The sequence below is a fragment of the Cibotium barometz genome, chromosome 23 (genome assembly GCF_041138505.1).
Source record: "Cibotium barometz isolate CiBa-2024 chromosome 23, ASM4113850v1, whole genome shotgun sequence".
In the NCBI taxonomy this organism is placed as follows: domain Eukaryota; kingdom Viridiplantae; phylum Streptophyta; class Polypodiopsida; order Cyatheales; family Cibotiaceae; genus Cibotium; species Cibotium barometz.
Genome location: NC_141068.1, coordinates 2,274,818 through 2,301,395, shown reverse-complemented (window position 1 = coordinate 2,301,395; position 26,578 = coordinate 2,274,818). Strand labels below are relative to the sequence as shown.

Sequence of the window (26,578 nt, the reverse complement as noted above, 5' to 3'; positions counted from 1 at the left end):
GAGGAAGTGCAAGCATTTCATGAAAATACCTATTTGCAGCAACCTACAAGTCCATCAACCCTTTATCTTGATTCACATTAAAGAATGCAAGAACCTCCTATACCGATCAAGTGTAGGCGTCCTCTATCTTGGTCTTGTTGTGGGCTTATATCACCTATAATTTTGTTGTAAGCTTATGGTATATTAAGCTTTGTTTTGAAGCTTACAAAACGTTGTAAGAAAATATGGTATCTCTCATAGGAGAAACCCGCCCATCGCGTCAAATGAAGAAAGGTGAAATCTAGTTCATTTTGATGTTGCTGCCACCGTGGAGGAGAAGAGAATGATTTTTTGTGGGTCAATTGCTTTGATTTTACTCCAACTAAATTAAGCTCTTCTCTTTTTAAATTCCAAAAAAGAAATAGATAGCCTACAAGCAATTGATCCTTTTCCACAAATTGATTTGTCAAAGAATGTGCTCCATCCATTATGGATTTGATCATCTTGTAGTGGTTTAGCAATTGGGTTGTTGGGCTTAAACCTCCTTCAGAAGCGGATTACATCTATATGGTTGGATCATAGAGAGGTTATGAATTTGGAAAAACCATTTTAAAAAGAAAGGTGGTTTGGTGGTTTTCAGTAGAGTGGTTTGCCACCCCCTTTATCTCTTGGTCTTTGCCCTTTGGTTAATAAACTGCAACTCTTCAAACCTTTGAATTAAGCTTTCAAATCTTGCCTCCATCTTCCTAGACCCAAGCTTTGATACCATTGACACGGATCCAATTCTAGGAAAATAGAGTAAAAAGGAACTTGCAAGAAATTGATTAATTCAAACCAAATAATTCATCAAAAGACCACAAATTCAACATATTCTCAAGATTTGAGAGCATAACAAATAAAATACTTAGCTGCAGATCGCGACTCAAACACTAGGTGCAATCATCCCCCCTCATGTGTGTGGCCTCTCCCCACACATGAGTATTTACGTAATACTTTATTCCAAATTAGGCCATAGCCTCCAAAAATATAAAAAGGTGCTTTTCTTGCATGACACTCTCTTATGATCAAAATAGAGTGTCCATAAATTGAGGCTAGGGTTAAAGCATATCATGTTGTAGAAAATATTAAGATTCAAGTCTAAGCTTGATAAACCAAGGCTTTCCAAAAATAAATCAAAATGTGCACAAGCTAGCACATGTATATACAAAGCTTGTTTACAAAAGTGTGTGCCAAGTAATAATAATGTATGAATTCTCCTCAATCTTTGGAATCCTCTTCACCTATAAAATAACCATCAATAAATCGGTACAAAAATATTTCATTATGAATTCTCCTTAATCTTCGGAATCCTCTTCACCTATAAAGTAACCAACAATAAATTGGTAAAAAAATATTTCATAAGTGTACAAACCAGGACCACACACATGTTTGCAAGGCGTAAGTAACCCAGGAATCACCCTTCCATACAAACCAAACTATAATAAACATTGGAGGTCCCATTATACGTCAATATGCACCAAACATATTAATATTTATAATGGCATTACCCATGATATTAACATGATTTGGCTTCACGCAAAGATAATCCAAGTGTCCCCAAATTATCTAAGAGGGTAGAATAATATTTATAATGGCATTACCCATGATATTAACATGATTTGGCTTCACGCAAAGATAATCCAAGTGTCCCCAAATTATCTAAGAGGGTAGAATAATATTTTTAAGAGGGCTTAAAATATATTCCCATAACATTTTTAGCTTTTGTATATAGACTCTTGTATATGTTTGGTGCGCATGACCACCCTTGAATTTCGAGGATGAAATCATTGTAGGAGGGGATGGTTTGTAATGAAGGAATTTTAGTATGCACATACACACAAGGGATGGGCCTAGGCATATGGGTCTTTAGGTACATTTAGACATGTGTATTGGGGCATATGGGGCCTTGGGACTATAAAAGGCACATGCCCTATGTACTTGTAAAATTTTTGACCATTTTGACATATACATTGTTACCTTTCTTGGAGTTTATGGCCTAAGCTTTCATGGCTATGTTATTGTAGAGTTCCCATGTCTAGGTGCTACGATGAGTGGATCTATGGTGGCACTCCCTTCATGAGTGCAATCTTCATCTCTATCCCTAGATCTCTCTCTTACAACATCCCATGCGAGCAACCCACACACAAAGGGGGAGAGAGAGAAGCTCACTTAAGCTCTCTCTTACTTCTACAAAGTTTTTCCGTATGTGGGATAAAGGAGTGAAAGCCTTAGCTTTTGGGGAGAACTTGTGAGAAAAAACTATAGAAAGGAAACCTAGCGTGAGAGATTCAAATGGGTATAAGTGGAGCTAGAGAAAAGATTTTTGAGAATTTTCTTTTAGGCTTTTCAAGTATAAGAGAAGTATATCATTATTTTTATGGCTCAAAATGAGAGAAGTAAAACTTTGAAAATTCAAAATTAGGAAAGGTATAAGTTAGGTTAAGTGTAGAAGGAAATCTACATGGTGAAGCGAATGATCTTAATAGGGAATAGAGAGACCAAAAGACCATCTTGACTTTAACCTTGGAACTAGTTGTTGAGAACTAGAACGTGCAAAGTTTTAGATTCTCAAAGGATATTGATACCCCATCTTTTAGAGTTGATTTAAGGGTTCAAAAGGGTGCTAATTATTTGCAAGTTTTAGACCTTAAATGACCTCTACAAATTGACCTTATTTGCACGTTTTAGACCTTAAATGACCTCTATAAATTGAGCATGAAAGAGCCATAAGTCAAGGGTAAGTATGTGGTTAAGTGTGCCAGTGAAGCTAAATTCAAAGGTGATATTGTTAAGTATCTATGGGGAGATTAAAGAAATTACTTATGATGTTTAAGGACATGTAGGAGATCAACAAATTTGACTAGCAAGAACAATCTTTAATATAAAAGAATTGGACTAAGTAATGACCTAGATTTACTTAGTATAATTGAGATAAGTCTAAACCTAGATTATGGGGATTTATAAAAGAAGGGGATGGGCAAATGCACATGAGACTTAAATGTTTTGATGAAGTATAAATTTATGGACTATAATGGTTTTGGACATTTTAATTTTTGATTTGGATATTTAAGTAAGATACATGTATTTATTGATGTCAATAATAAGGCTACTGCCAGTTTCATTAGTTAGTGCCTGCAAGCGAACACTAATCAATGAAATAGGCTAAGGTTTAACCCTTAGCGATGTTTTTTTAAAAATTATAAATTTTTTAAACATCCTGATCGCGATGCCTCAACTTTATCTTACACGGGGTCTAAGGCATGGGATCAAGGGCGCCCACCAAAAGACAACCCCGTCGCTTGATTTCGTCCGTTGATCCTGGAAAAATTAATCTCGGGATAAAAATTAATCTCGGGATCCCGAGATTAATTTTTAAGTTTTGAATATCGGGTTGAAAAGGCGGCGAAAGGGTACACACAATCATTAAAGGCTGAGCATTCAGAAAAGATTTCATTCTCTTAAAGAATATTTGGTGGAATTTAATGCCAAGACCTATGGAGTAAATGCCACGAACTACCAAACTAATCTCGGGATCCCATAATCTCGGGATCCCGAGATTAATTTTTACAGGAAAAAGTTTCCTATTGCGCTTTTCTTTTTTTCTCCTTCATTCTTCTTCATGTTTGTTGTAGGGTTCTTACAAGAAGCTAAGAGGCCCATTATGGTGGTATATCTACATACTCATAAGGTACTTCACTAAATAGCATTCGTTGTTCTGTTTACATAAATGCAACAATGGATTATGTATTTGAAGAGGAGAGTAGTGATGACAACACTTCAAATGAATCTAGTGAGGATTTTAGTGATGAAGAGCTTGGGTTAAATGACACCCTAAACGAACATGAGAGTGTGTCAAATGATGAGGGTCCTCATAATGACACCCACCATGGGCATGACTCTTATCAAAAAAATTGGGTCGATCCACTTGCACATGTATCTCAAACTTATTTATATTTTAATAGAAGTACGTATGAATTAATGATAAGAGCATTACAGCATGATGTTTCCCTATCATTAGAAGATCTCAAGGTTTGTAGTCCATTGCTTGATTTGAAAAAGTGGCGAAGATTGAAAGATGCGTTGGTCCTTAGAACTAAGGAAGACAATAGTCATTGTCTTTGTCTAAAAGACACGCCTAATCTGAGGATCTCATGTATTGAGGATTGGGAGAGTATTGTTGTTGGAGCACATCAAAGTGAAAGTGATAGTGCTCACCGCAGTCTCAGTGATACAATAGACAAAATCAAGTCAACATGGTACATTGGTATTCAAAAGCATGGAATTCCCCAATCCTACATTAAAGAGTTTATCAATGCATGCGGATGTAAACGCCCTAAATGTAATACCGTTCCACAATCTCAGGATCTTTCAAAAGTAATAAGCACTACTAAATTTAAGGTACAGGAGCAGTTAAAGAGTATAATGATTGAGTACAATGCTAGATTAATAATGGTGAGATCAACAAAGACATATGGTTCTTCTAAGACCATGGTAGACTACATTTGTCATAGAGGAGGCAAGCCAAGAAGAAGTGGAAAGCAAAAGCGCCTGCGAACATCCAAGAAATGTGGTTGCACATTCAAAGTGCAAGTGGAGTATATAGAAGGGATGGAAGATGTTCATTTATTTGTATATCCATCACATAACGGTCACACACCGGGCACAAGAAGTGATTTATATCACCTTCCAGTTCATCCATCAGTGATTGAGTGCTGCATTCAAGATTTGTTTGATGTGGGAAGCTCTAGACATGTTTCTCAAATATCATTATCTAAACAGCGACTCCATATGGAAAAGGCTTCTCTTTTGGATTGCAAAATCTATAGGTTTTTCATGATTCCTCAAGAAATTGCCATGTTGTCATATCAAGTCCGTCACCAAGGTACTATCTTCTCCCTACAGTTTACAACCTTTGTCATAATGTTTTTGGATATTCTCTAAATTGAATACATTGCAGCTAATGTGTCAACTGATGATTGGACATCAATGTTCATGGAGGCTTTGGCTCTACAGCAACAAAATAAGGTACCACTAACTATTATTATATTTAAATCCAATATAGTCATTGATACCGAAAGTATTATTATATTTAAATCCAATATAGTCATTGATACCGAAACTATCATCAAGTTCGCTTCGTTTCTAAATGTGTAGGTGGTTTACTGTCAACCATATAATCCCCATGCAGAGAAGATCAAAGAAAGGCCTTTCATACTTATCATTCAAGATGATTGGATGTTACAAATGGCTATTCGATTTTCTCACAATAATGCATGGGCAATTGATAGTACTTTCAAAACCAACATTTATGGATTGCCTTTATTTGCTGCAGTAATACCAAATCAACTTGGTGTTGGCATGCCAATATGGTTTATGATGTGTTCATGTGATCCAGGGTCTCATCATGAGGTCATTGCTCTAGAGATGACACTAAAAATAATTATGCAAAGGATGGGTAGTGTAAGGCCTAGTGCTTTGGTTATTGATAAATGCCAACAAGAACTTGAGGCTATAACCCAAGCTGTAAATGAAGATCCTCACTCTTGGATTCTCGATGATAATGGGATTCCAAGACAAATTGCATGTCATGTGCTACTTTGTTGGTTTCATGCAAAGAAGGCATGGGTGGAGAATCTACTTCCACAAGTATGCAAGCACAACTTTCGTCGCTCTTCTTTGGAGTTTGTTGAAGTAATACTTACTTATCCTAACCCATTTTGATATCCAGGTCCCAAAAGAGAAGCGAAATGAAATTTATTCTTTGATGTCTAATTTAATGCAATGTGCTACCATAGAAGATTTTGAGGGACGCTACCAAGATCTCCTGCGAAGGTATTCATCTCATCCTAATGTGCTTCGATATGTCACAAATGGTTGGTGCGGACCTAATTGCATGTGGAAAACACGGTGGCCAAAATTTGGACGAATGTTCAACTATGGCAATGTTGATACAACAAATTTGATTGAAAGATTATGGCAATATATCAAATACACTCTTCTAGAAGCTCGTATTAATCGATCAATTGTCGAGCTACTACATGCGCTCATCGGTGATTCAAAGACTGGCAACCGCATGGGTGGAACATTAACAAGGTTCTTTAGGCAAAAGCAAGAAATAGGTGAGTCGTTGATATCGAAGTCCCATCTATTTAGTCAAAAGCATGGAGTTGAATGTTATGATTTACATACATTAAGCCATTTCTTATTTATTATGCAGCTGACTCAGGTCGATTTTCAACCCGTGGCTCCTCAAAAAGACATACCTCAAGATTGCATGCCGGAGAGCAATTATTACAGAGATTCAAGGACAATCCATCATGTGTGGAGGTAGTTAACTCTATGTCATTATTGTTCAAGATTCAAAGTGTCTCTACTCCGAGCTTATGGTACCATGTGAATTTGCAAAGCAACTACTGTGATTGTCCTGATTGGAGCTCCCAATGCAAGCACATTTATGGTATTCGCTTGATAGTATTACAACATTTTCCAGAATTACAGCAATTGCTTCCTACAGTGGATAATGGAGATGAAAACCCTTTTGAAGTGGTTGATGATGTCAATACTGCAACGTGTCATGATACACATGACCATGTGACAATAGAGGAATTGTCCAAGCATATTGGAAAGCTTAAAGAAATCCTCTCCACAATTGAGCAAGTAGCGCCTACAAAAGATCCAAGGGAGATGAAAGCTGCTCTAGCACAATTGAGGGCTACTGAGGATCTACTCTTATCCGTGATGACACCAGGGAAAATCAACATGCCAGCTCGAGGAAATGTCCGACTTATTCAAGCGCATGTGACTCAAACGCGTCTTGGCCACGGAAAACCACGCAATGAAGATGATGATGTGATTACTATGGATGTTGTAGCCTCTTCAAGTCAACCAAAAAAGCCAACATGCCAAAGTGGTGTTCTTCGAAAAAGGCATCAACGTGGTAGAAGTCGAGTTCGTTTTGATAGATTTCCTCGCATATGGTGTCCACATTGCTGCACCAAAACACTATTGGTGGATCCTATAGCTATCTTCTCATGCCATACCTGCCATGCATTACTACCTTTGTCTAGGAGACATGTTAGTGAAGGAGCAGAGAAGTGTCTTCTTGGAAAATCTATTCAAGTATGTAATGATAATGATAGTTTTATGGGTATCATTTCTTCATGTCAGTATGGGTCTTCCAAAGATGAAGAGAGAATATTCATATTAAGTTCTAATGTTGCACAATTGCAACAAATCAGGGCATCTCAATTTAGAATCATACTCATGTACACTGGACATGTACCTCAAATTTTGGATTTCATCTAAACATATATTTGACTTGATCTCAATTTTAAAGTTATATGTGCATCTTTTGTCTCTCTACTAATTTCAATTCTATTACAAAGGTTACAAGTTTAATTCATCGTTGGTTAGGGTACTTTGCTTGCATAGGTCTTGTTTAATTATGATTATGACCTCTCTACAACTGGTTTTGGTTTAGGGTCTATAAGTATTAAACAAGACCTGGTTTTGATGACTGTTCTCTGGAAAACTTAATCTCGGATCCCGAGATTAATTGTTCCAGAGAATAGCCATGAGCATTATAGTGGTTCTGGAAAAATTAATCTCGGGATCCCGAGATTAATTTTTCCAGAGAATAGCCTTAAACAACATTAAGACTCTGGCAAAATTAATCTCGGGATCCCGAGATTAATTTTTCCAGAGAATAGCCTTGAACAACATTTAGGCTCTGGAAAAATTAATCTCGGGATCCCGAGATTAATTTTTCCAAGGCTATTCTCTGGAAAAATTAATCTCGGGATCCCGAGATTAATTTTTCCAGAGCCTAAATGTTGTTCAAGGCTATTCTCTGGAAAAATTAATCTCGGGATCCCGAGATTAATTTTTCCAGAGCACAACATTAAGGCTCTGGAAAAACTAAACTCGGGATCCCGAGATTAGTTTTCACAGAGAACAGTCATCAAAACTAGAACCAAGTTTAATACTTATAGACCATAACCAAAACCATGTGCACACTTATTACCCTAACCAGAAAGACCATAATCCTCACTAGACCATAATCATAGTCCTAAAGAGACCATAATCATAAGTAAACAAAACCATAGTCATAGGGGGATCGTAATCATAGTTGTAGAGAGCCCATAATCATAATTAAACAAGACCTATGCAAGCAAAGTATCCATAACCATAACCATATTTGATCATAACCATAACCATACTTGAGACCAACAACATAACCATATTTGAGACCATAACCATATTTGAGACCATAATCATAATTAAACAAGACCTATGCAAGCAAAGTATCCATAACCATAACCATATTTGAGACCATTAACCATAACCATAACCATATTTGATCATAACAATAACCATACTTGAGACCAACAACATAACCATATTTGAGACCATAACCAACAAGATCTCATGACCAAAACTATAACCAACAAGACCATAACCATATTTGAGACTTACAACATAACCAACAAGACCATAACCATAGCCATATTTGAGACTTACAACATAACCAACAAGACCATAACCATAGCCATATTTGAGACCATTAACCATAACCATAACCATATTTGATCACATAACCATAACCATACTTAAGACCAACAACATAACCATATTTGAGATCATGAACATAACCATATTTGAGACCATAACCAACAAGATCTCATGACCAAAACTATAACCAACAAGACCATAACCATATTTGAGACTTACAACATAACCAACAAGACCATAACCATAGCCATATTTGAGACCATTAACCATAACCATAACCATATTTGATCACATAACCAAGTTTTGGGTCGACAATCATCCAATCCTCCTTTGATTAGAAACCACATGACTGCCATCACATAAAATCCGCAGTCATACGCATTTGGCTGTTGTGGAATCTGCATCCAAACAACCATATGAGTTCCTAATTATAGCTAGTTATTATAGATAATTGCTTCTAAGAGATATCTACCTCATAAGACTCGCATCCTATTTCTTCTGTTGGATTCAAAAGCTCCATTTTAACGATTGGATCACTACAGAAACTACCAAAATGGACAAGTGTCCTAAAAAAATGCCACTTTTTAGAGATCTGTGTAATAGGTACAACTTATAAATGCTTGAAATATCATAACATACCTGTATAGATGGTCGTGATACTTTTGTGACGAGCGCATACCAAGGGAGTCAAAACTTAAAATACAAGAACGCCTCCTTGGTAGGCTAGGCAATCGCATACAATGAGGATTGTAGAGAACAAGCAAAGTCCAATGTGCCCTAAATTTTTCATAGCGTTAGAAAAACAAAGCTTTCCACCTAGATACTTTGTGCCTAAATGATATATACTTTGAGCACAAAATATATTACTTTACCTATCAATGACAGGAAAGAATGTGAAGACTTTACGCCCAAGATCGGGCGTACCCAAAAAATTAGCCATTGTATTCTCGTTTTTTTGTTTTCGGCCAAGGAACGCTCGCCATAGGCTATCCACAAACCACGTTTGCTCTAGCACATTGACCGACAATGTATTTTCCATCCATCTATATAAGATACAATGCACTATTATACACAAAAATTGATGATTATTTAGAAAAAATCATAAGGTCTGTGTAAGAGATACTCACAAGGCAAAAACATTCATTGTATTTGTAGACGCCTCAACATTAATTGTGTCTTGCACAATTGACGCATGAAGATCGACCGCCAATTTAAAGCGGGTAGACTTCATGTGAAAGACTACTCCTCCACTAAATAACCATTTTAAGAAAATAAGATTCTAAGCTCAAACAAGAGAACATTCAAACATTGAATAATAAAGAGAGCTAACCTCTCTGCAAAAGCATCGGGACTGGGACTTTTGCAGTCGAAACTCCCAGAACAAACTTTGATGTCTACATGAGCATCTTCTTTTGCATTGGGAAACTTGGGCTACCAAAATGTCTATATAAGATTTCTAAAAGTCTTTGCATTACAACATAGAAAACTAAAGGTTTTTAGGTACCTGCTGACACTCATGTATGATGTCTTCTTTTGAATGACGAGATCCGGATGGTAGAGACATATCTAATGTCCGCTTTCTTTTCACTCGTAATTTACGAGGAGCTAAAGGTGGATCTTCGACTGGACTAGTCTCCATTTGCTATTATTTTATGAAAACAAGGTTATAAGTCCTATACTAAGAAAAGAGAGAGAGAGGGAGAGAGAGAGAGAGAGAGAGCAAGAAAAGGTAGCACACATAATAACTTACAGGTGTATCTGGCTCCTCTTTGGTTTCTTCTTCTACATCGGGGACATCTGTTTCTTCTACATCAGGGACATCTGTTTTTGTAGTACAATTGCGTCTCTATCATAAAAACTAGGTGTATTAGAATGTAGGTATGTAGTTTATAACCATGTATAACTAAATGCAATGATAGCCTACCCATTTCTCGTATCCTTCTGTAACACGCTCTTGCACCAACTTTCTGCGTGATTCATTCCTTGAGTCCCATGTCGCCATCCTGATTTTGACATAGTTATGTACCCATTCCTCTTTAGACCCTGTCTTCTCCTTTAAGAGGTTCCATCTCCATTCTCCCTCTTTTATTTTGCTCTTCTCGTGCGCCTTTCTAGCATTTTTTGCTTTTAGCTCCTCGTTGTAAAACCGCGCCTCACTTTGGACACGCGATCTATCCGACTTTGATTTAGTCGGTCTCTCTTGCGCTTTTGGGCGACCCATTGGAAGAGGCGGGAGTACTATATTAGTACACGCATGTTTTGTTTCAAGGTGGCGTTTCATATCCACCCTTTTCTCGAAACGTTGACTTTTATCTATGCATACTTGAGAGGCAAGGCAATGTCGCCACCATTTGCCATCCTCGTCTTGTACCAATTTGAATAGAGCATGTTCCTAAAATACATCAAGCTTCTAACATCAAACAAACCCTAAACCCTAAATCTATCTACAACACATAAAATCTACCAACTTTGAGAGAAAATCCTTAGTTACGCGTGCATATGTCCTAACATTTCACATATGCAAGGCTATGCGTATCTCTTCATAAATTCAAAGAGAGTATGCTAGCCTGCGGATTATCCCTTAAACATCACCTCTCTCTCTCTCTCTCTCTCTCTCTCTCTCTCTCTCTCTCTCTCTCTCTCTCTCTCTCTCTCTCTCTCTCTCTCTCTCGTGGCAAACACACACGCTTATGTGTATCGTGTATACATGAAGATCCCTACCTCCATGGCTCGAAGAAGAGTTATCGATCGTATTTGTTCGTGCAAGTTCTTCCTTGGCTTGTGTATGCAAACTATATTGACACAAAAGCTTCAATACATTAGGCCTCAAGCTATGGATTCAATTTCCTTAAAATGTTCAAGACACATGGCTATGGCAAAGACCTACACTGAAAAGCTAAAAGTATTTTTATGATCAAACTAGTACACAACAATATATTGATCCACGTTTTGATTAGGAATAGATATATCTAGCATCCACTGTTCTGCTATAGCATCCGCATTTGCGCATGTCACATTTTTACATGCCCATGTCACAAAAGTGAGCATTAGATATCCATAGTGGGAAATTTTCTAAGAACACATGCTCTCATGTCCAGTTGACATAGATGGCATGAATAAACAAGTTAATAAACAGATTTCCAAAGGACAATCATACACTCATACACACCTCAGAAGCAACATAAACATAATGTCCAACAGCAATTGGTTACCATAAGAGAACATAAAACATACTATGCCAACTATGCTGAGCTTCCTTCCAGCCTCACCATGTAGCACTATCAATACAGTCAACACTGAATGTCCTGACACAAACACACATACATGCACAGACAGGCAACCCACTCTAGCTGCATGGGTACATGTGTGGATGGCTGAACACAGCTAACCTGGAGACCCTACATATAACAAGCCATTAACACTCTGAAGAAGAGGGACTTACATTTCCAGCTACGGAACTACAGTGCTTCCATGAACTCGCATCCAAACAATAAATAATACGCTTACACCTAAACTGTTACGCAGATGGTTAATGAAGAGGGGTTCCCACTTTCAATTCTCGAATCCCCCCTCTTTTCACATATGAATCCCGAAATACCTGCAAGGTATCCTCCCGTGTGTGTGTGTGTGTGTGTATACTGTTACGGAGGCCCATTATGTGTGTTCCAATCCCTTGAAGTTTACACAAATTGCCGCCTCTGTAATTTCCCATTCTCTGGATTACTACAGCATCGTGGGCTTCAGCAGGGAAGGTCTACTAGCTAAGCGCGGTTGGGGGCAGTCCTTTTTATATAGTCGGCCATGGTGCACAGAAAACGCAGATGCCTGCTGCTTTGTTCACATAAAACGCAGATTCCCTATCATAGTTATACAAGGGTACTTAAGGCCAAGCAAATATTCAAAAACGTGATTAGGATGTGGATAAAATGCAGATTCCTAATCATGTATCCCTTTGATAAAGATAAGTACCTCAGCTTGCACAGAAAACGCAGATGCCTGCCCCCTAAACCCTGCTGCTTTGTTCACATAAAACGCAGATTCCTAATCATAGGGATACAAGGGTACTTAAGGCCAAGCATATATTCAAAAACGTGATTAGAAAACGCAGATCCCTTTGTGCACAGAAAACGCAGATGCCTGCTGTTAGATAAAGACGAGTACCTCAGCTTCAAGGGCGCACAGACATGGTTATACAGGCGGCGAGCTGCTGGCGTTCGTCCGTCGCAGGAGACTGTGCCTTGGCGTGGTTGGCGGGCGCACAGACGAGGCTTCAGATATGGCGCTGCTCCAGCTTGGATGTCACCACACTGCCCGCCCCACACTCCCCGACCATCATTCGATCGGCCACCCTCAAAACGTCCCGAGATTAAATTTTAAATCGGACGGCCTCCATTCAACCCGCTTTGCAGTCCGTTGATCCCATGGCCTCAGCCCGTGTTAGATAAAGACGAGGATCGCGATGGGTCTTCTTCTCTCTCTCTCTCTCTCTCTCTCTCTCTCTCTTTTGCTCTCGTGGAGGCTTTGCCCCGACTTGAATGCAAGGCAGAGCTGTCCCTTCATCGATTACTCTAGAAAGTCAAGTCGGTGTTGGGAAAAATAGAGATACTTCAATTAAAAAAAAACACTTTCTCTAAGTTTCATGTACCCATATATATATATATATATATATATATATAAATTAATAACGTTATCAAGTGTTTCCTGAAATGAAGCTCCACCTCATGAGGGCATACAAGAGTTCCGTTCCCTCACAGCCATCGTACAGGGATTTATGGGAGCTCTTTTTCTGCCAAGCTGTGCTATAGCGGCCTGTGTTGTAGTAGGCCAGAAGAGTGCCCCTGTCAGTGTTAGGAGTGTTCATCTCCTTTCTTTCACAAAGGGGAAGAGCTATGGTACAGACGAAGAAGAAGAACATCGCGCGACAGGGGCAAGTAGTGCTCTGGCTTGCTTTCTCGCTGCGTCTGCTTTGGCGGTGGCCACTGCCACATGGCCTCCTCCAGCCCAAGCTTTTTGCCTGCGAAGCCTTGTTACAATTGAATCACATGCACCTTTGTCTCGTTTTTACCTCTCCGAACCGGCCCCTCCAGTAAGAAATGAACAGATCGGCCTTTCGGACGCCACGCCAGCCCTAAATGCGAAGGACTTAGCGGATTGCACCGCCAGCCTTGCTGCTGTTGCCAAGGATCCTGAGACTGAAGAAGTGACCAATGAGTCCATCATTGCAGAGGCCTGGCAAGTTGTAAATGCGAGGTATCTCGATGCCCGCCACCATAAGTGGTCTCACGATGCTTGGCTGGTGAGTTCTCTTGATCCCTATACACGTGATATGGTCTACAAGGTTCCCGAACATGTTTATATGACCCTACTATGTCATCAATAATACTGGATTGTTAGGTATGTGCCTTCAATGTCTCGCACGTATCGCTTAGCATAACACTCTCATGCATTCTTGTAGCAATGCAGCACTTGCATCAACACAGTTCGATGAGTCCCTCACCTTCAGCTACAGGAGCCGTGAGCAAGGACAAATTTCCAACCCAAGCCCTTTTGCCAGCGTCCCTTGTCAGGGGGGGACAAAGATATTGAGTTCTGAAGTCTTGAGAAGACAGTTACAAGGGAACTCAAAAGCTCACAGCTGCAGGAATTCTGCCTTTCACTCTGATGTAGTGAGTTGATTGTAATTGCTGAATCTATAATTCTGTGCTGGAAAAATGAAGATTAGACCTTGATTACCTACTCGTCCACCAACCACTGACCATGATGGGAATGTGGACACATTATGCAAGCTCTCATGTATGATAACACTTGCATAATGGTTATCTCTTAACTATGTCAATACAGGCCAATGGGCCCATGATGGGATGATGTGGTATGAATTGAAGCGGACACCACTCTTTTTTTAATCTCAAGGTGTGCAATCGAGGTCAAGTCCTCTCTGCTAAACATCCTACTTGGAGACACTTACCACCGCACATGGATCTGCCAGAATTTTACTACGATTCACCAAAAGCTTAAACTTTTGAGAGTAAGTCTCAAAGGTCTTGTTTTCCATTTGTAATTTAAACAACCTACGAAAGCTGTCTATTTTGTTGATGGAAACAAAGGCTGATCTAAAGATAACCTGAAAAGCAACCCATGTGGTTGGCTTATGGTGGACGTCTTCCCAAAAAGCTTATTCATATTTTGCATCATGATGTGTATTTGAATGATATGTGTCAGTGTATCTATACAGATCATAAAAGGTGGACCCCTTCCCCAGCCCTTTATCAATGTGAACCTCCTTAAACTCTTTCCTCTCGATTTCGGGTGGAAAGTCACTTGCATGGGACGCGGCTGAAGAACCTTGAGACCTAACCTCCTGCAATTGCTTCTGCAAGTCCATTACCGTGGAATAAAGTTGTTACAGAAAAGGACGGAGAAATTGGTGATTCGGGAGTACGCGGTATGGTAGGTGGTATACCGTAGGGAAGAGGGGGCTGTACAAAGGCCATGTACTTGCTGATATGGTTGGTAAATGGATGAAAAGCATGGTTTAAATTTGCGGTGAAACTGGATGAATCCGCCCGGGCATGGGCCCACCCCTGCCATAGAAACATTGGTGGTTTGTCTCTGAGTTTGGGGTTGATGTTAAATTTGGTTTGGTTGCTCACCCCCTTGCATCTGTTTCACCATGGGTTGTGGCTGCATAGATTCCCACGGAATCTCTTGTACCTTAGGATGATTTTACTGGATTTTGTGAGGATTCATGGCAACCAGCCCTTGAATCAACTAATATACAACCTTCAATCAGCCACGAACAAACCCGATACCATAGTACGCAGATCTATGGCTCGTGGGGAGAAATAAGGAGCAGAAAATAGGTATGAGAAGGAGATGCGAGAGTATTGTAACATGCGGAAGCTTCGCGGTTGAATTGGTAACTTCAATGCTCAGAATTTAGCAATCTTTCACGACGAATATAACGCAGAAAACTGAAGTAGATGTGCAGAAGAGAGAGAGAGAGAGAGAGAGAGAGAGAGAGAGAGAGAGAGAGAGAGATGAAATGTTATATTAACGTCTTCAAAAACCCAAAGTGACCTATGAGACCAAAGTTACAACCATGTGACATCTGATACACTGTCTGGAAAAGAAAAGAAAGAACTGAAGGTAAGTATCTAGCCCTACAATACATCAGTAGGGAGCATCCGGAAGCAGCAACTAGGGAGAGTGGGAAGCTGATGCTACTAGTCAAAATGGGTTTCATGAGTACGTGGATACATGAATACATGAATATGGGGGAGTACAAAAGTGACAGTGAGTACAACAGTATATGGCTGGAGTGGTAATCATCCTAGGAGCTCTAGCATGGGTCTCTGCCGGATGGCCTGGATATCTGCCATAGTGAGATGCCCACCGTCTCTGATGTGAGGATCCGTGAGCCCTCGGGCGTGTGGGTCTGCCCAACTGGATAGCTCTCTCAACTAGAGTCCCACGGGGTGCCCTGTTGGGCTGTCGGTTGTGTGCCCTCCCGGGTAGTCCCTCTAAAGAAGTCAGTAATTTCTCTGTGTGTGGACTCCTTGCTAGTTGGGCAGGGAGAGGAGAGAGAGAGAGAGAAGACACAATATTGGGTCCCAAATACCCTCTGTAGGGCCCCCACCATGAATGGTGTATTTGCTTTATTAGAATGATGTAAATTAGAAAAATAAAGAGAAAAGTCTTGACCCGCATTTTCCACCTTGATTGAAATCTTCCCCTTGGCTGTCTTGGCCTTTGGAAGCGTCAACCCCTTGTGAATTATGAGTTACTGGACTGAATTCTAGCGTTGGGTATTTATACCCCGTCATGCATCCTGTCGGCCAGCTATAAAAAGCCTCACGACTAGGTCTTGGCAATAAACATGCTTTTTATTAATTTCACACCATGCAATATGCTGGCCAATCTGCGCAAATGGCTGGGACGATGCCCAGGTTGTTGGGCAGCCTTGCACAAGGGTGTGGGACTGCCCCCCATACCTGGCCGACAAGCTAGCTAGGGCTCATGGCCCAGTCGGCTGCCTGGCCAGGGCCCATAGGGCTGGCCAACAGCCTGCCCAGCCCAAGCTAGGGATGGATTATGGTGGGCTCAGCATGGGGCCTTCCTGGCCCCTTGGGTGGCTCTAAGCTGCCCCTTGCCACTGTTTAGAGCTCTAAGCTCTGATCTGGGGTAGCCCCTATGGGCTAGCTCCTTTCCTACATGCAAACCTACATGCCTACGCAGATGTCCGTCACTTGGTCGCAGACCAACTACACAGATCGCCTGACATCATTCCAAGGGGAGACTCAGAGTACGCACTGACATTGCTTCATGTGCAGGACAATGCACACTTGACCCCGGATGCCAGTAATCCCCCTATGGATTCCCAGAACTCGCAAGACAACGAGTACACGCCCTTATACTCCCAATATTCTCAGGCATCCTACTTTCGAGACATGCATGTGCCAGTCACTCCAACCAATAGTTTGACACTGCCCGCATCCTCATCCTCAGCATTTGCATGTCCCCCACTTGTTTCAGGGACTTTCCCTTTGTCCACTTTTGGTGGTTCATCGTTTGCGTTTACGCCATACAAACGGCCCAACCCAATCGGCTACTAGTCTATGCATCAAAGTCTGCAACCCTCACAAGCAGAGCCAGAGATCTCATCTTTGCCTCCAGAAGGGAGAAGAGTGGAACCTTGGCTGACTCGTCCAGACTGGGCTCACATGGGACCAGTTTCCACTCTAGGTCCTGCACCTTCTTGTTTAGATATGTCTATGTGGCATCCAAGTGTGGGATTCACGTGGTATCCCCTTCTGCTTAACTTGACAGAAGCTGCATAGTCTCCAAATAGTCTGTCAATAAAGCCGGATAGTCGTCGAAGGACTCTTTGTCAAGCCATACTGCTTCGTGGGTCCCTTGGTCTTGAAACTTTGTGAGGAACTGTCTTTGTCTTCGGCTGGAGCCATGCTTGAAGCGGTGCAAAAGGATCTGTTCTGGAACCATCACTTCAGCTTCGTCAACTATATCTGGTTCCGCTTCGTCTTTCACTTTTGAAGGGATTGGACATGCATACGGTTTTAGCCAACTGACATGGAGCACATCATGCATAGTCTAGCTCAGAGGTAGCTACTAGCTTCAACTTCATTGAAACCTCGTTACTCTTTCTTTGGTTGGAAAAAGGTCCGAAGCTCATGAATGATAGCTTTGGGCATTGCTTCTGCACCTGTTGCAGCCTTTGCTTCATAATCCGGAGATAAACTCAATCTCCTTTGAGAACTTCATATCCCTTGGGTCTTTGTTGGCCTGTCGAGTGTAGGTTTCCTGTGCTTTAGCCAACCTGTCTTTCACTGACTCCAAAATCTCATGGTAAGACTTCGTCATTTTGTTTGCTTCAGGTACTGAAGATGAGGTTTTGGTCAATAGCGACTGGAATGGTCTTCCAAACGTTGTTTCATATCGAGTCCTGCCAATAGATGAAAAGGAATCATTCAAAACAGCTTGAACTAAAGGCAAATATGATTCCCACTTACCTTGCGTATCGTGTACATAACACTTCTGTCACGTGCACACCCGAAAGGTGTACAAGTGACATGGCATCATAAACATTAATAAGGAATTAATCGAGATTTATCAGGTATTTTCCAGCATTTTATCAGGCATTTAAGCATGGTATTCAGCATGTATCTCGCGGTATAGGTTGAGTATATCATCTAAAGCAGCACATTAGACTTCATTAGGCTTCATAGGCATTTATGGTGGCAGCCAACAGCAAGTAGGTGACAGCCGACAAGTATTATGAGCATTTATGGGCAGGTTGTGAGCATCTAGGAGCTGGCCGACAGCCTAATAGCTGGCCGACCAGCATCATTCACACATATATATAGAAGCGCATCAGTTCAGTCCGAGCATCTCATCTTCTCTTCAGCGTTTCCTTCCCAGGAGACAAGGGAAGTCAACGAGACAGCAGTTCACTCAGCATACAGTCATCATAGGCAGCATATTCAGTCCACGATCTCATCTCTCCTCATCGTTTCTCATCCATGGAGCAAGGGAGAAGCAGATCAGCAATTAGCTAGCATATTCAGCACATAGTTCATCATTCCTACCTCCTACATAGAGGGAAGCCGGCATCGAAGGGGTGGACCACAACATTGGAGCAAGGAACAGTCTCATCATCAGCATTCATCATATCCCTCTCATCCCGAGAAGGATTGAAACCGATCCCGTCAAGTGGGAATAGACTCCGTTGGACACCCACACGCGTAATAGCACAACTTAAATATCACAATTTGAATGGACAACTTAATAACAACTAAAAACTAAAATGAAATGAAATGTTGATCAATGGACACCAGCACTGGGGCCGGAACGGGCCGACCCCCCCCCTCAATATATGATATATTATTGGGAGTATTTAAAAGATACAATGCTCCATGGGTTCATGTACAACTGAGATGAATACAGTTACCAAACAAGAGACTCGAAGTAGACGTTCGAAGGAGAGCAATCCCATTGAGTAGTTTAGTCTCTACGGTCCTGTGCCTTCATTGGAATCTGCGGAGAGCGCCCCACTGGTGTTCCAGGACTACGCACAAACAGGCGCTCCCGTACTAACGCCTGGCTCTCCCGATCTCGGCACCCATGGACCGTGGTTCTCCAGAAGCTTGGACTACCGGGCACCGAACGAGTGTTAGCAGTAGAGAGTATCCCTTATCAGATTTACATCAAAATCTCAATCCACTTACTTGTAGCTCGCTAGTGGAAGACAAATACCCGAGGCGTCTAAGTGCAGTTGCTGGAGATGGACACCAGGGCGCAGCAGCCTACTGGCAAGAGGGAAGAGTACGCAGCCGCCTGGTGAATGGAGAGGAGGCCTGGGCGCAGCCACCTGTGGAAGTCTGGGAGCGTAGCCGCTTGTGGAAGAGGGCGTAGCCGTCTGTGGAGGAGGGCGTAGCCGCCTGTGGAGGAGGGCGCAGCCGCCTGGAGAGGAACGCAGCCGCCTGCAAGGGAAGGAGTGCAGCCGCATGCAAGGGGTGCGCAGCCGCCTGTAGCCGCTTGCAAGGGAAACGCAGCCACCTATAGCCGCCTGGGAAGGGGTGCGATGCCTGAGGAGGGCAGAAGAAGCCTGGCTGCAGCCGCCTGTGGAGTGGCGCAGCCGCCTGCAGAGTGGGCAGTCGCTTGTGTAGAGAGAGCAGCTGCCTGTGGAGAGGAGCGCAGCCTCCTGCAAGGGGTGCGCAGTCGCCTGTAGCCGCCTGCAGAGTGGAGAGGAGGATGATAGGATGGTCGCTTGCACAGTCGTCCCCAAGCTGGTGAGGTGGTCGCTCCTTTGTAGGTGTTGGAGAGAGAGCACACGTCCAACAGCTGGCCGGCTCCCCCTAGCTTGCATGGAGGCGGCCAGTTCCAAGGTGGGGGGTTGGTAGGTGGCCATGCACTGGCCCCACACATAAAGGGTTCCCTTTACCCTTCATGATTAAAACGTGGGTGCCCAAAAATGGGTGCCCACCCTGCGAAGGACACCAAGTAAGATTTGGGGAGGGTGTCCACTCGTTAATGAGTGTGAACCTGCAACCTTATAAAAACAAAGGTTAAAAAGAATGCTATAAAATAAACAAGTGTAAAACACTTACCACCTGATCACACGCAACAAAACTCGTCAGAAGATAGAGAAAACTTCACGACTCACTGGCAGGCGTCCTTGCGCAGTAAGTGGCACGTCAAACAGGCAAACACAAAAATACAAGTCATGCGAAAACAGTTCCAAACATGCAAAACATGAATGCATGTGCAAACAGTATCATGGACATATCTCCCGTTCATGGAACAAGTATTAAACATCTGTCGGGCACAATGATGGCACGACAGAAAACATAAATCCCGGTCTTCCTATGGAGTGACAGTCCCATAGGTAAGACACAGATCCAGGCATGAGCCTCCCTATGGAGTGATAGTCCCATAGGCAAGACACGGCACAAATACTGGCTCTTCCATGGCGTGACAATCCCATGGATAGAACACAGTCCAGGTCATACACGGGTGGCGCCAATCTGGCTCCCGTCCATACGACACCATCCTGCTAACACACGTGGCACCAGTCTGGTTCCCGTCCATGTTATGCAAAAATACTGGCCCCTTCACATGAGACACCGGCCTGGCCTCAAGTGAACGAGACACAAATCTGGAGATAGACCAAATGGTCGGCCAATTGGTGACAAGGATCTTCATCTAGGACAGCATCATAGATCTATTTCTAGATCTTTATTGTAACCATTCATTTTAATATAGCTGCATTGCATTGCATTGACACTAATTGTCCATCTCTTAAGCATCATTAAGTGAAGGTTGTGATTAGTACGGTCAATCCCTCACATGTCACAACTTTAGCACATCAAAGACCAACTGGTTGTAGGTTTTTGTCTGGCCATCAGTCTGTGGATGAAATGCATTGGAAAAATTCAATTTAGTACCAGGTTATCAAACAATGTCCTCCAAAAATGACTGGTAAACTTGGCATCTTAGTCTGATACTATGGTCCTAGGGATCCCACCAATCGGGTGCCAATGCCGAATGAACAAATGGGCAACATCCTCGGCCGTCACATAGGCCCTGCATGGGATAAGCATAACAAATTTGCTAAATCTATCAACAATAGTCAAGCATTGAGTATTATGCTTACCCAAACTTGGAGACAGATTCGTGACAAAATCCATTGAGATATCTTGGAAAGGTCCCTCGAAAATTGGTAAATGTTGTAACAACCCTATCTTCTTCCCACGAGGAGCTTTCAATTTTTGACAAATGTCACATTGTTGCACATGTGCAAACACATCCCGCCTCATTCTTGGCCAATAATATTGCCTTTCTGACTTCTCCAGAGTCGAATCCATGTCTTGATGACCACCCGTGATGGTGTGATGGGCATCATGGAGAAGAGTTTCCCTATACGACTTCATGATACAAAGGCGCTCGTGTATCAAAAAGTGGCATGGTCGTGTGGCATCCAATGCTTGTTCCCACTGTGCACTGAATTCCTCGAAATCCACGTACGTGTGCTTCATGTCATCTAGTCCCATACCAGTGAGGTCGAGCCTAGTGGTCTAAATCAAAGTCACTTGTCCATGTCATCTAGTCCCATACCAGTGAGGTCGAGCCTAGTGGTCTAAATCAAAGTCACTTGTCTCTTCCTGCTCAAAGCATTGGCTACTAGGTTGGCCTTTCTTGGAAGGTACTCGATCATACCACCAAATTGCTGAAAGATTCGGCTCCAGCAGTACTGTCGGTCACTCCACTATGCACTTGACATTGTTCGACTCCAGCGTAATGCTTGATGGTCAGTGCGAACCTCAAATTCTCGGCCATAAAGGAAATGTTTCCAATGTTTCAAGGCCTGAATGACTGCTAGGAGTTCCCGATCGTAGATTGAGTAATTCTTTTCTGCAGGCAGTAACTTACGAGACATGTAAGCTACTAGAAGGCCATTTTGCTGCAATACATCTCCAATTGCGATGTTACTCGCATTGGGTGATCACTTGGAATGGCTCGTCCCACGAGGCAAGCCTTAAACAAGGCACTTTTGACAAACCCACCTTGAGGTTCTTGAATGTCTCCAATGCTCGTCGAGTCATTCGAATCCGCTGCCTTCTAGTCTTGACACCCTTCAGCAGATTGGTGAGATTTGCCAAGAGGTCAGAAAACTCGTCTATGTGGGTGGAGTATGCCTGGCATATACCCACAAAGGATTTGATATTAAAAGCAGTCTTTGGTACTTCCTTATTGACAATCTCGGCCACCTTGGCCGGATCAAGTTGGATGTTCTCGGCATTGATAATGTATCCAAGGTAGTGAACCTCGAACAATAAAATTCCGACTTCTTCTCATTGATGTAGAGCTTGTTGCTTTCCAGCAACTGCAGGACTTTATCCACATCAATGTCATGTTGCTAAACGGTAGCCGAAAATGCTAGTATGTCGTCCAGAAAAATGAACACACACTTTCCTATTAAGTCCCTAAACACACGCTTCATCATGCAGTTGAATGTGGCTGGGGTGTTTCTCAAGCCAAAAGGCATGACCACGAATTCATATTGGGTCCGTTCCGTACAGAAGGCTGTCTTGGGGATGTGCACCTCAACAATTCTCACCTGGTGGTACACACTCTTTAAGTCTAGTTTCGAGAATACCTTGGTCCCATTCAGTCTCTCGAGAATGTAATTTATTGGAGGCATCGCGAACTTACTCTTGATAGTCAGCTTATTGAGTGCATGATAATTTGTGGCCCACCGGAGTCTAGAAACCAACCACACAAGCGAGTTTTGTTTTTTTGTTTTTTTTGGGGGGGTTTTTCAAGCTGAATCTTCACACTTGAAGAAGGCTCTGATACCAATGTAACATGTGGAAGCTTCGTGGTCGAATCGGTAACTGCAATGCTCAGAATTCAGCAATCTTGCACGACGAATATAACGCACAAAACTAAAGTAGATGTGCAGAAAATAGAGAGAGAGAGAGAGAGAGAGAGAGAGAGAGAGAGAGAGAGAGAGAGATATTAAGCGTCTACTAAAGACCCAATGGGCCTATGAGACCAAAGTGATACAATAATGTCCATGGCATATTTCATCATGGAATGGAAAATAAAACAGAAAGAAAACATAAACATAGCTATCTCACTGGGGTGATACAAAACTGTCCATGGAAACTCATCATGGAATACTAAGAACATAGAAACATGAGAGCAACATCAGCACCGAGTAGATGGTATACCACTCTCCAAAATATCAAGCATGGGGCTAATGAGTATGGCCGAGAGGTCTCCCTCAGCTATGTCACGTGGAAAGGTAGCTCGATGGCGGTGGGGATGTCATGGATTTGAAGCTCATGAGGTGGTCGTGGCCGACGGGGGGGCTAGGGGCATCGGGCACGCTAGAGTGTGGAGGCTCAGTCCGAGGTAACTCCTCTCGGGCGAGGTGGGTTTAGAGCAGCTTGTGGAGGGTCCACAAGATCCACTATATCGGTGTCCTCCACCTCCTGGGTTCGGAAGAAACTGGTGATGGTTTGCTGGCGAGGGAGGGGGCGGGGTGGCTGGGGCCGGCGGTCTCTCAAGAAGGTGTCCCTGTGTTTGTGGAGCTCAAGCAAGAAGAGCATAGTCATAGGGGACGCCCGTCCTAGGCCTTGGGGACAGGGGAACGCTGTCCTGGCCTACCTTTCACACGGGGACGCGTCCCTCACCAGGGGACGGCCGTCCCCTATCAAGGGACGCCTTAAACAGGTGGGACGGCTGGTTGGGGACGGGAAGGGAAAAAAAACAAACGGGCGCCTCATTTTATGTTTTTTTTTTTGTAAAAAAGAAGGCCTAGTCGTGCAAGCGTCGAGCGATCTCTACTCTCCTCCGTCTCTGCTGTGTGTGATCGAGTGCTCTCCAGAGTCTAGACTCCTTTGTCTTTGCTGTGACCTGTCACCTCTGCGCTTGCAGTCTTGCTCTCCTCCTTCTCTGCTCTTCCATCTCTGCTCTCCTCCGTCCAAGTCTGTGCTGTTGTGCGCTTTCCAGGTTCCTCCGTCTCTGCTATCACCTGTGCAGTGTGCACACTTGCTCTTAGCCTCTCCTCCATCTCTGCTCCTCCATCTTTGTTGGGGTAAAGGCATTATGCCCACCCTTATAGTGTGTACTAGCCCATAAGTTTTATAGTACATAGTACACTTAGTACTTTTAATGTACTAAGCGCACTATGTGTACTAGAGCAAATATACATGTGTGATAGGGGAGTCACACACTCATACTGTGAGTTGACTTATCCCCACACGTCTCCCTCTCTCTCCCTTCTTCTCTGTGTGTGTCTCCCACATGAAACCCGTGGTATCAGAGCTCTGGTTTTAGGGTTACATTTTTTTAAGGGTTTTTTATCTCAGCAGTATAGCTGCTTTACTAGGGCGGCCTGTTTCTGGTTGGGAGAACTTGCTGTCGTACAGCTGTGGGTGAAGCGAAGGGTTTTACGGCTTGCAGATTGTCACACGAGCCGGCAAGGATGGTGCGGTGAGCGTGGAACGAACACGCGAATACACGGCAGGTGACTTTCTCGAAGCGTCGTGGGGGACTGTTGAAAAAGGCCCACGATCTCTCCGTTTTGTGCGACACAGAGATCGCCGTCATCGCTTGATCTGTGCCGTGGCTGTCTCGCCACACTCCGTCCAGTGCTTTCCCATGCGCCTGCCTCGCTCCCGTCGCATGCGCCTGTATCTTGGTCGCCTTCAGCAAAGTAGCTCTCGTCGTTGTCCCCTCCAGCACCATATGTAGATAGGCGAACCAGCTTAGGCTTCTGTGTATAGAAGCTCCCACCAGCTGCAATCCACAGAGCGGTCCGTCTGCACACAAAAGCTCCTGTCTGCACATACTTTCTGTAGCTCGCCTGAGAAGCTCGTCGTCTGTTGCCTTTCAACGATGCTCCCGTCACGTCAACAACTAGCAGCACCTCATTAGAGCAAATACGCCCCCCCCCCCTTTTCTTGAAACAGAAATCAGAAATTGTCTGAGGTATTTGCTTCAATTTTTTGGGATTTGCATGTCCATTTTCATCAATTGAGCAGGTACAGGTCCAAATGGCTCAGATTTTGAGCAAAACTGGCAACATTGGGTGACATTGGTCACATTCCGGGTCAATTTGCAGGAAATTGGGTGTCAACAGGCAAAATTGCAAGAAATTGGAGTGCAAATCAAAGGGCTTTTGTGCCAATTGGGTTGATTTGCATGCAGGCACTGGCATTTGATGCTTTGGGCAATGTGTTGATGCCTGTCAAGCACTCAATGTGCCAGTAAATCAAGGGGCTTTTATGTATTGGATGTATATGTGGCCAGGGGGAAGCATTGTGAAGACTCTGGATGCCTTCATGTGCATTAATGTACCATTCATGATCAGAAATTGATCTTGAATCAAGGGGCTTTTCAAGATTTTGTGCTTGTTGAGCTTGGCAAAGCAGCAGGGAAGACTTTTATGCCTTGAACCCTCAGAAATCCACTTGCAGTCAAGGGGCTTTTGCTCAATTTCTGTCCGGGACTGTTGTATGCAGTGGTGAGGACTGTCAAGGTCTGATTTTCACTCATTTGGACAGCCAGGAGAGCATTTATTGCTGCTGTACTTGTTGGTACAGATTTGGTACAACTTTGTACAAGTTTTGGCATGGCTGTACATTGATTTGAGTGAGGAAAAGGTTCATTTTCAGCTATTGTACTTGCCGGTACAGATTTGGTACATCATTGGTGAGCACTTAGTACTGCTGTACAGTACTTTGGAAGGGGAACAGAGCACATCTAAGGTGCTGTCATAAATCTGCAGCAACCAGATTTTGGTGATTTTATCACATTCAGTGGGAGGAGAGTTGCATTCGTGCTTCCGCAGTGGGAGATAAACTTTGGGAGAACAACTGTGAGCACTTTGTGTGCTTTTGGTGCAGTGTTTGCACATCTTGCAGGGAGTCAGGCATTGACTGTGTCAAAGGTTGCATATTGCTATGGCAACCACAGGTGAGAGCTCTTCATTGCTTCATATCAAAAAGCTTGAAGGCTCACATAATTATGACATTTGGCAAACCTAGTGCTATAATGTGTTGCTTCAGAAGAAGCAGCACAAGCCCATCAAAGAAAGGGGTGTAATGCCCGCTTCTCTTACTGCTGAAGAATGGGAAGATATGGATGAGCTGGCAAGATCCACCATCATGTTGTATGTGTCAGACACTTTACTTTTCAGCATACGTGAAGAGAAGACAGCTTGGGGAATGTGGCAAAGATTGCAGGACTTGTATGCCCAGCAAAGTGCCTCAAGCAAAGTGTATTGGTTGAAGAAACTCATAGGTCTTCAAATGAAGGAAGGGGCGTCTATGACAGCCCATCTAAATGAGTTTAATGGTGTTGTCAGCCAGGTCATCAATCAAAAGTTGGCAATGGACGATGAGTTCAAAGCCACCTTTCTCTTATGCACTTTGCCAGAGAGTTGGGACACATTCAGGACAGCCACTAGCAATTCAAATGCTATGCTGTCATATGTAGATGTGGAGGGTGCTCTCCTTCAAGA

General features: G+C 42.9%; 3 protein-coding genes across 7 annotated transcripts in view; 2 read left to right on the top strand and 1 right to left on the bottom strand.

The window, feature by feature from the left end:
* Positions 1-3,289: 3,289 nt before the first annotated feature.
* LOC147625544 (uncharacterized) lies at positions 3,290-7,323 on the top strand. The gene is made up of 5 exons (XM_086816998.1): positions 3,290-3,706; positions 4,976-5,043; positions 5,173-5,664; positions 5,747-6,137; positions 6,236-7,323. Exons 2-5 carry the CDS (start codon positions 5,005-5,007, stop codon positions 7,321-7,323), a joined length of 2,010 nt encoding a protein of 669 aa, XP_086673124.1. The 5' UTR covers positions 3,290-3,706; positions 4,976-5,004.
* A 1,284-nt stretch (positions 7,324-8,607) lies between these two features.
* Positions 8,608-12,978, bottom strand: LOC147625543 (uncharacterized). The gene is made up of 12 exons (XM_086816997.1): positions 12,691-12,978; positions 11,251-11,321; positions 10,454-10,921; positions 10,280-10,375; positions 10,034-10,171; positions 9,860-9,960; positions 9,657-9,779; positions 9,402-9,572; positions 9,169-9,306; positions 9,002-9,095; positions 8,827-8,927; positions 8,608-8,710 (listed from the first exon to the last, which is right to left on the bottom strand). Exons 2-12 carry the CDS (start codon positions 11,254-11,256, stop codon positions 8,608-8,610), a joined length of 1,539 nt encoding a protein of 512 aa, XP_086673123.1. The 5' UTR covers positions 11,257-11,321; positions 12,691-12,978.
* Positions 12,979-13,231: 253 nt separating this feature from the next.
* The window catches only part of LOC147625541 (Peptidase S41 family protein), a 68,889-nt gene continuing 55,542 nt past the window's right edge, over positions 13,232-26,578 (top strand). For 4 of the 5 annotated variants that reach the window (XR_015268703.1, XR_015268704.1, XM_086817041.1 and 1 more), the window contains exon 1: positions 13,237-13,825. Coding sequence is in view for 2 of the 5 variants with exons in the window: in XM_086817041.1 (XP_086673167.1) it covers positions 13,301-13,825 (525 nt within the window). In the remaining 3 variants the exon portion in view is untranslated. Of the gene's footprint in view, positions 13,826-13,984; positions 14,555-26,578 lie in introns of all 5 variants that reach the window. The other variant, XM_086817043.1, reaches the window with a different exon arrangement.